General features: G+C 41.6%; 1 protein-coding gene across 1 annotated transcript; it reads left to right on the top strand.

The window, feature by feature from the left end:
• Positions 1-2,574: 2,574 nt before the first annotated feature.
• arf6b (ADP-ribosylation factor 6b) lies at positions 2,575-5,285 on the top strand. The gene is made up of 2 exons (XM_020085090.2): positions 2,575-2,798; positions 3,034-5,285. Exon 2 carries the CDS (start codon positions 3,704-3,706, stop codon positions 4,229-4,231), a length of 528 nt encoding a protein of 175 aa, XP_019940649.1. The 5' UTR covers positions 2,575-2,798; positions 3,034-3,703; the 3' UTR covers positions 4,232-5,285.
• The last annotated feature ends 5,107 nt before the right edge of the window (positions 5,286-10,392 follow it).

The raw sequence follows: 10,392 nt of genomic DNA on the forward strand, positions 1-10,392 counted from the left end.
AGCTGCAAGCTCATAGGCTAGCAATAGCCTTGACAAAGATACATCATGGATTTACCAACACAGACCAATCATTGTTGAATACATACACATGGTGTTTTGTTTACATTTTTTTTATTGGGTAATGTAACTAAAAGAACACCAGAACCTGCTAAACCTTCATGTAAGCACTGAAAACATATGTAATGCTAAATGTAATAGTTATTTTGATTCTGACTGAAACTGGGGAAATTAAGTGGTTAAAGTTGAAAACATTTTAGTGTTTTATAGAAATCTATATCAGGAAACCAGAGCAGCCCCAAACAAACCGGGACGTCTGGTCATTGTACTGCCGACCATCCCCCTGGAATTATTCACCTCCCTGAGTTTTAGAGGGTTTTCTTCTGACTACCCAGTCAGGATGCTGTATGGCTGAACCAAACACTGCAGTGGATTGTACAACCGTCCCAGGAGAAGAGAGGGGAGAACTGGAATAGTCTACGACAAACTTAGCTAAATAGGACATACTGTGAGAGCAAACTAGTGTATTTTGATTCAGTAAGTTAGCAATGATTTTCATCTACTTGTAATTCGAAAGATAGTACAGTATGGAGGTTTCCACCTGCTAATAAAGATAATATGGCCTCTGATGGATGTACTCTAATATTTCTTACTCTTTTCCCTTTCAGTTGAAATGCCAGACTCCACTTTGAAAACCTGCATATCTTCCTTTATGTTTACAAGTCTAATCTAACTAACATTCAAGTTACTTTCAGTCGACATCCTGGAACACATCAAAATGTATTTACCATGTCCTTAATCCTCATTTTTTTCCTTTGGTCCAGAAGTGGAGCTGTAGGATAAATAAAAGTGCGATATACAAAATAACATTAGAGCAGTATAGTTTATGAAATATTTTCTTTAAACAACTCCATCAAACTTCACAATTGTGATATGTTGGAATGACACAAAAAGAGGATGTGGGAGTTCTGTGTAAGAGGGGAGGAAACATTGTACACCAGTAATATGTGCAACACCTAACTTTTAACTAACCTTGAATGAATGACACGATGCTTTATAAATAAATTGTCTGGCCTTGCCTAGTTTTAGTAATTTGCACTCAGCTGTAGACTGCTGACAGCCAAAGGTTTGTCAATGTGTCTTCTTTGTGCACCAACACCCAGGTCTGACTCATTGGTCCCTGAAGACGAAACAATGTGTTGACGCTGCCCTGCTGCATTGCAGCATGATAAAAAATATGCTTTGAGAAACAGCTCAGGTAGAGTCGTTTTCCAGTAATTCAAGGTTTTATCCCCACTTTTTTCAAGCTGCGTGTTTGTGTGTCTGAGTGAGGTACTTGTTCTGTGCAACATGTAAAACATGTGACCACATAATTATAAAGAGCATCTGGGGGGGGGGGGTAAAGTCAAAACTGCAAACTCGTGTTTAAACAATACTTGGGGACTTTTCTTTGAGAGTCTGTGTGTCAGGATCGAGACTTTGTTCACACTGTCTATATTGATTATACTCCTTGCACAATGTGTGATGATACCTGAATACAAAATATCATTCAAAATCAAATCAAATGAAAAATAAAGGACATACAAGAGATCTAAAGATGTGGTCTTCATCCTTCTGGATGTATATAAATCCCCTTTACTCATAAGTTGCTCTTATCCATTTATTATTCCTGCTGAAAAGTCAATTCTTTCTGGTATTTGTCAGCCATTTTGCACCAGTTTTGTAGATTAGTGAAACTTAAAAGATTTAACATTTTCTAAAGGTAGGGCCGATGTTAATGACATATGACTTTTTGAGGAACACATATAAAATATATATGCTTATATAATAATAATAATAATAATAATAATAATAATAATAATAATATACTTTATTTGTATAGTACATATTATCAACATAAGAACATATTTAAATGACTTATGAAATAAAATAAATCCAATTGAATTTGAAAAATGTGTAAAGATGTATAAGTGCGGGCAGGTGCAAGATCTAGTAAAAGGATAAAGCAAAAACAGATGTTTTAAGTTTTCTTTTAAAGACATTCACTGAACCAGCTTCTCTGATATCCAGCTCCAGTCTGATCCACAACTTTGAAGCTTGATTTACAAAAGCTGCATCTCAGATTTTCTCCTGGCTGTGGTTGGGAACCTCTGACAGACTTGTTGCAGAGTGTTGAGGGGACGAAGTCAAGTAGAGAGTCAGCTATAGTTGGTCCTGTGGCCCAATCAGAGCCCTGTATGTCAGGAGGAGCGCCAGGGATCACACTTTTAATAAGCATGTAATCACCACAGGGGGGCGATGTTACCCTTTGTATTTATCACACAGCACCTTTAAACGCGTCAGATGAGAATAGGAGACAACTGGAATATAATCCTAAAATAATAACAACACAAATAATAATAAAGTAGGTTTTCATATGAATGTTGCCATTCCAAAGAGACATACAGCAAAACACACAGTCTGTGTAGAATAAAGCATCGTGTTCTAATCTAACACTAATTGCTGTTGTGTACAACATTAAGTAAAATGATATATATATAAATATATATGCGCAGTAATGAGGAGGTTCCGTGGATTTAATGACAGTTTGTGTTCTGCCGTTGTTTACCCTGTGGGGGTCGCGTGAGCCCCGGGCGGTGGGAGCAGCGCGCGGCGGCAGCAGCTGAATGAAGCAGACGCGGAGGAAGTGGCGGTTAATGCAGCTCCACACCTTTCCGGTGTAGCAGCGCCGCGACCAGCTCCACTTCCCGGAGAGAGAAGAGCGCTGGTGGGGCTATCGAGGCAGGAGGGGGAGACAGGAGGTAAATCACTCGGCTTTATATTCACCCTTCAACCCGGGCGGACGCGAGCCCAACGTTGTTCCAGCGCCGCTTGATTTTTTATCGTCGGATAGGATCAGCGAAACGCCGCTAGCTACGTAGCACACGCTAGCTTGCTAGGCAACCAAGCTAGCTCGTGTTAGCCGTCTTTAGCAGCCATGAGCGGTAGCTGGGTAATTTGGCATGTCTGACCCTCCCTCTCTAAATCTCTTCACAGGGGGACCAGAAGTGGAGTTTCACTAGTGGACGCGGGTGTTGCTGAGTCACCGAGGATTGGTTTTCATTTCGAAGCGGGCCCCCTTCCAGCTCCGGTGTACGTACCCCCGGCTCGGTGGAGTAACCGCATAAAGCTGCTTTTTCTTGCGGTGAAGAGAACAAGGGCGCAGCCGGCGAGGAGGACACAAGCGCCAGAAGGAAGTCACAAGTACCGAGGCTTCTCTCCGGGCCTCGTTCACACTCACACACCGAGTCTGACATCTGCAGCTTTGACTCGCCACGGCCTGAGTGTGTGTCTGTCACGCAGCTTTGTGTAGATTTTGGTCCAAACACAATGAAAGTCAGGCAACAGCTGCTGCCGAGTTCTGAGTGTTAACCGAGCCATGTTGTGTGCAGGGCCTGACAACACTGTGGTACTCTGAACATAAATGTCCCAGCACTTCACTGGATCCTGACGCACAGACTCTCAAAGAAAAGTCCCCAAGTATTGTTTAAACATGAGTGTGCAGTTTTGACTTTACCCCCCCTAGATGCTCTCTATAATTATGTGGTCACACGTAAGCCCTCTATCTAACTGAAGCTCTAGAGTTTAAGTGAATCATCATCATCATCAGCACTGTATCTGACATTTTTCTCGTTAGGAACTAAGTATTTATGCACAAGAGTCCAACATGGGGAAGATGCTGTCAAAGATATTTGGCAACAAGGAGATGAGAATATTAATGCTTGGACTCGATGCTGCCGGGAAGACAACGATCCTTTACAAACTGAAACTCGGGCAGTCTGTCACCACGATCCCCACTGTCGGCTTCAACGTGGAGACCGTCACCTACAAAAACGTCAAGTTCAACGTGTGGGACGTGGGAGGCCAGGACAAGATTCGCCCCCTGTGGCGACACTACTACACGGGCACCCAGGGGTTGATTTTCGTGGTGGATTGTGCCGACAGGGATCGCATCGACGAGGCCAGGCAGGAGCTCCACCGCATCATCAACGACCGGGAGATGAGGGACGCCATCATCTTGATATTCGCTAACAAGCAAGACCTCCCGGACGCCATGAAGCCACACGAAATCCAAGAGAAGCTCGGGCTTACCCGCATCAGAGATAGGAATTGGTATGTTCAGCCCTCCTGTGCGACCACAGGTGATGGACTATATGAAGGCCTGACATGGCTAACCTCAAACTACAAATCTTAATGATTGAGTGCTGACTGTTTTAGGTCAAAACTGTAATAAAGTTGCAAGTAACAAATAACTTCTCAAAGTGAGTATGGTTAAGAAAAAGTTGATGATTTCCCCATTTATTTTTTAATACCTTTACCCCACGACTAATTTATCTTAAACTGGGATTTCTGGCTTACAGTTTGCTTTTGCTCTGTAGCAAGCTTAAATCACATTCATTATTATATGGGGGCTTGCTTGATGAATATTGGAATTGATCAGTCCAAATGTTAAAAGCCACAGTGTTCACCGCCTTTGCCTCTTCTTTTTCCTGTTTTATATAATTTTTTCTAACGAAGCGGAGGTTTTTATCTTTATTGAACTGCGGCTTGTTTCAAAGTTCTTGGGTCTCTGTTGCATTGAACTTGGATCTTTGTTCTTTTTCTTCTAAGGTGCAATCTTTCATGTCATGTAGCCTCCTTGGAAAGACTTTAATACAGTACTGTGATGAAAAATATTTCCTCTCAATGGTATTGACAGCAGCAAGGGAAAAAAATGAAAAAAAAATTCACCATTGCTTAGATTTCATTGTAATCAGTCTTGACACCAGAGAGAAAAAATGACTTGGACATGTTTCTTTACCCCTCCCACTCCCCTTATGTGGGCCATAGTTAACTGATTGACCTTTTGTGTCATGTCTTGATACCTATTTGTGCTGAATATTCAACAAATAGGCCTCCAGTAACTCTTAAACATGCTTGTTGGGATGCATTTTTTATTTGGGTAACATGTAGTCGATGAGTCGACTCAATCTCTCCAAAGGAATGTCATTCAGCTCTGAGCGCTCTCAATCTGGAAACCACAGTTGATTAGTCTCAGTATTGGGACATTATATGATAGCCTATATCTGTAGCATGAGTACGAAAGTACAGTAACCCTACATCAGAGTCCATCTGTCGTGCAGTCAGAGGGAGGACCGGTGAGATGTTGACTGAAACCATGTGTTGCAGCTCTTACTCCTATTTTGACTGAGGGGAACCATGTACAGAACAATGTCATTGTAATGTCTTATTAAAAAAGTGATTTTAAATCTTTTACGTCTCTGTTTTTTAAGATTAGAGGTAGTGTGCATAGTACGATCTGTGAGTCATTAAAATATTAGAAAGTTTGGCAAAAAGTACAATATAATAATTTAAAATATAAAAAAGAGAAAAGTAGCTTAATGTATGAGTAATTTAAAAACTGAACGATCAGACTTCAGAATGCTCATAGCTCAAAGTCTGCAGTGTCAAAATTCTTGGTTTTAGTGATATTTAAAAAAAATAAAAAGGGTTTATGTCCACTCTCAGTTGCCTCGCCCACAAATAGGAAAATGTAGAAAACAGGAAGTCCAGCTGCTGGAACAACAGAGCCACATGATAGCCTGCATGAGCCTCAGAGGGGCAGCGAGAGAGATGATGTACAGCTGAATTGTGAATTCTTTTTCAATGTTGTATGTTGGTTGTGAGCCAGGGTTGAGCTGAGCTGTTGGCCGTTAACTTCCTGAGTTTGTACTGGCAGTAAAAAAAGTTGTTGGACAATTGCTAAATGTCAGAAATTGCAAACAGATGAAGAAGTCATGTTCTATAAAATGCAGATAAATAATAGATTTCATTATGGTGCATTTCATTCAAACTGTTGGTGGGACCACTTTTTTACTGGAGTCACTCAACCATTTTAATAATAATAATAAATAATAATATCTAAAAAAAAAAAAAAAAAGTGACATCTTTTGGTTTTTGTGTGTCCCCCTGTTCTACTTTACCGAAATACTACATTTCTTGCTGGTTTGATTTTAAACAACTATGTTACATCTTCATTGGAAATGAATACATATAACATATAAGTTTGAAAGTTTTCATATAATTTAGTATTTTACTGCATTAGAAGTTGATGGAAGTTTGTCAGTTCACTAAAAGTGAATCTATCAGAGAGGCTGCACCACTGAGTCATAGAGAAAGAATGTTTTAGTTTCCGTTAAAGCTGATTAACGACTGTGTTTTCACTTCTGACAAAGACGGGATTGATGGTGACACGTAGCCTGACTTACTGTGTTTTGGGCTACAAAAGATTAGTTTGTATTATCCCACTGATTTCCAAAGTTTTTTTCTGTTTTACACATTTACAGAAAAACTGCCTCTGACAAGTTTTGATCTACAAAGCTGGGATGCGCTTGCTGTGTCTCTCATGCATACAACAAACAGATATATTGCACCATTCACAGACACTTGCATGTGTCTGTGCCCACGGACCGTTGTGGATCTTTAATCGTGGTAGCATTTTGCTGTGTGGAAAAGCTGGTGCTTAGCAAGTTGCTGCAGAGGCCTCAGGATGTTTGCTTTAGCACCGCAGAGGTTTCCGTCAGACAGGTCAGGTGACATTGACAGATATGTCTCCACAGCTATACAGAAGATGTTTCACAACCTATGCACCATCGTGCAGCCTATAAAAAAAGACACACAGTGAAACTACACGCCACTGTTTGTGGCGTGTAGTTTCACTGTGTGGAGAAGGTGTCTGAGCTGAAATCGTCACATTCAACGAGGGCTTTCTGTTAGACGCTAATAGCAGCTTAATTGGGCTGTAATGGTTCCCACCATTTCATTACAGCCATATGATTGTCAAGGCTTTATTGGGGGCAAGGACAGAAACCATAAGCAAGTTTTTATGACCTCTGCTCTGTAAAGACGAGACCTCCTGGCCCTTCTGTCAACTCCCTGTGCTGCTCGGCTGGAATACCTCACACTTCCTGAATGGAGAGGTTAGGACAGGTTTTCAGGTCATAGAAGGAAGCTCAGAAAAATGTACTCTGTGTAGTGATTCTCATATTTCTCCCTTGTAAAGTGTAGCAAAGCAACAGGTACTTTAAGGCGGAAAATATTTTCAAAACATGTCTAATACATTTCTAAGACTTTTCTCTTGTGTTGTTCTGCAACATGGATCATCAATAACATGCGTTGCTGACACTGTTGTCTTTTCAAACGGCTGTCGTGCAGTTACATTTTCTATTTTACAATGATTCAACTGTATACATGTGTAGAAAACATATTATTATTATCATATTATTCGAGCAATCTACAACAATTGTTGTCTCCCCCCCTTTTTACACCGGCATGAGTATTGACATGGATTAAAACTCCTATAGAGTTTAAATGCGTGGATTGAAATCGTTTTAGCTTTTTTATCGTTTTTAAAATGTAGCATTATGGATGTAGCCTAAGTACTGTGAAAATACAAAAAGAAACAGGTTATGTCAAATTATTCCATGGGATGTACTGTACATGAGTTAGTCCTCAGAATATATCTTGTATGAGAAACTCTCCTTTAATTCTCTTAATTCATTGATGCCATAATACGAAGGCCAACTGCTAAAACACTTCCAGTGGTTTGCACAATAATGTGTATGACAGATTTGTCTTAAGCAACCACTGCACTTATTTGTTGGGGCCGTCCCCATGACAACGGCCTGATGGGATCTCTGCCAGTGTGGCCTGGTGTTTTTGGTATCACATAGGTGACTGAGTGGGCTGCAGGTTTTCCATTCAGTTCCTTTTAAAAAAGGAAGAGAGGAAAGAAATCGAAAGAGACGCCACTCTCTATGAGCCAAGTTCTGCAATGTTGATCGTGAGTCAACCCAACAAACATTGAAAAGAGCTCAGGGTTAACTTTGGTGAGTGGCCCAGCCGGGGGGTTATGTCTGTGGTTTTCAGGGGTGGGGTTTGTCTTCCTCTCGCATCTTCACTTCCTCTTCACTCCAGTTTCACAGTAAGTATTTAGTAGAGCAGGTATAAGATCACACTCACTTCTGACTGTGGGGCTGTGAGTACAGTCATCGCTGGGCCTAATGTGGGCCTATAGCCCGTGCAGCGGCAACACCCAGCTAGATAATTACTGTGGGATTTGTGTTGTGTGCAGACACATGTACGCTGGTGCACAGAGGCCAACACCGTTATTAAAGTGGTTTATTTATCTGGCGAATGGCAGGAGGAAACACCTCCTCTGCAAACCACAGTTCAGGGGCTGCTCACCCTCAAGGACAGCAGAGCAGCCTCTTTAGTAACGAAACCTCTGTCTGTTCTCAGAGAGGTTCACTCCTCTGCACCTCCAGTAGCCTCCTCCACTGAACTGTTAACAATGAACTCACGCAGAGCTCCGAATAAAACAGGTCCGGATGTGGTTGCAAGTAGTCTCAGGTTTCCTGCTGAAATACACGGTACACCCAACTGGTGGCCTTTACACGGATGCACGCTTTTCTGTCTGTACAGAAGGTGTGACTTGTTTTGTTTTGTGAGGTGTTTAAGAGTTTTAAAGTTTTAATAAAACAAGGCTTCACTGCAGCATGGACAAGCTGAATAAAAAAAGTGAGGCTGTGAAGTCCAAGGTGCACTCTGGGCATTGGTCCAAAATACATTCCATTCGTATCTGCGACTGAAGGTCACTCGCTGTAGTGGAATTACACTTTCAGGCGACCCATAGATTATTATGAGGTGTTAAAAAGTCCAGATGGCACAACCAATTTGTCTTTTAATGGATATATAAGGTGCTTGTACAAGTTTCAGCAGCTGATAATCTCCACTTGTTGTTTCACCACCTTCCAGTCCAAGTCCCATTACATTTTTTCAAACATCTAATATTTATTTTACATGATGTGAAAAACTAAACTGTGTCCACATGGATCCACTTGAGATTTGCAGCTGTGTGAGAGTGTGAAATATTTTGTCCCTGGACTCAGATGCTGTGTTTTTCCAGCTGTAACACACTGTGTAAAGAGGATCGTGGCAGAGTGACAACCATTGTACCTTCAGATGTAAGTAATATTTCAGTAAAGGAAAAGGAGGGGCTGGCGTTATAGCTGATGCTGCAGCTCAAGTCCTCCTGAGCCTTTTGGCTGCGAGGAATAGAAATCTAAGTGCATCTCATCGCTAAAGCAAAATGACATGCAGTATACTGCATGTTTCTGAGATCACTTGTTTGTTCACTGTATTTGCCCGAGGCTTATTCATACAGGACACAGATCACTGACCTCACCCTTGTGGCATCTGTCGTTTTGGCTTTTACACAACTTCCTCACAGAAAACTGAACTTGATTCTGATGGTGGAGTGCACAGTCATTTAAGACAGGAGTCTGTCAGCCAGCTGCATTTTCTGCCAGCCACATGGATTCACTCACACACACAGTCTGACAGAATGATGAAGATCCATGCAAAGTAACCTCGGAAGGAAGGCCTCCCCCTCCTCCTCCTCCTCCTCCTCCTCCTCCTCCAGCAGCAGCTTGCCACCGCACTGTCACGCTCCACAACCGGCTTCATCTTTGTATCCGACAAGATCACTGTAATTACAGAAGAGTCAGTGTTTCGAGTGACAGTGTGTCTGGATTAGACAGAGACAGTTTGGGAGGAAATCTCAGATCCATAGGAAGTGCTGCTGCTCTCTCACACACACACACACACACACACACACACACACACCCACACAGTCCAGATTCAGACTACTGAGAAGTAATGACTCAGGGAAAGAAATGCTACACACACATGCTGCTCCCCTCCCCTCGGTGCTGGGCCACCACACGTCCTGATAATAAATACATCGTTGCACTGGAACATGGCAGTCACAGGGAGTGTGGTATTTCTAGCAGTGTATTGATACACACATTTTTACAGATGCCATGATGGAGATAATCCCTCATTAATTACATTTGTGTGTGTACTTTAGGACCTTTTCCGGACTCGTAGATCTCATGTGATTTGTGGTTAGGTTAGGCATCAGGCATTAATGGTTAAGGTTAGGGATACGGTTTGGTTAGGCTGCCCACAATGAATGCAAGTCAATGCAAAGTGCTTACAAACGTGTGTGTGCTTGTATTTGCTGCCTCTTCAGGATCTTTTCCAGCATAAACACTGACCTTGTGAAGACCAGCAGACCTCATGGGGACCAAAGCCTGGTCTGTCATGTGTGAGGTCCTGGATAATGACCCCAACCCCCTACACTCCTGTGCTCTTATACTTTTTTTATCACATTCTTTCTTTTCTGTTTTTATGCATATTTTTTTTATATAATTATTTTTATTTCCTTTCATTTCAAATGTCATTGTAACATGTTTTCATGTTTCTTAAAATCTGCTCTCTTCTTATTTGAATTACATTTTAACATGTTTTTAT

Source organism: Paralichthys olivaceus, chromosome 12, assembly GCF_024713975.1.
Source record: "Paralichthys olivaceus isolate ysfri-2021 chromosome 12, ASM2471397v2, whole genome shotgun sequence".
Classification (NCBI taxonomy): Eukaryota; Metazoa; Chordata; class Actinopteri; order Pleuronectiformes; family Paralichthyidae; genus Paralichthys; species Paralichthys olivaceus.

What these genes read in the sequence shown, in the direction of transcription:
- arf6b (XM_020085090.2), top strand. Translation starts at nt 3,704, where the DNA reads ATGGGGAAGATGCTGTCAAAGATATTTGGCAACAAGGAGATGAGAATA.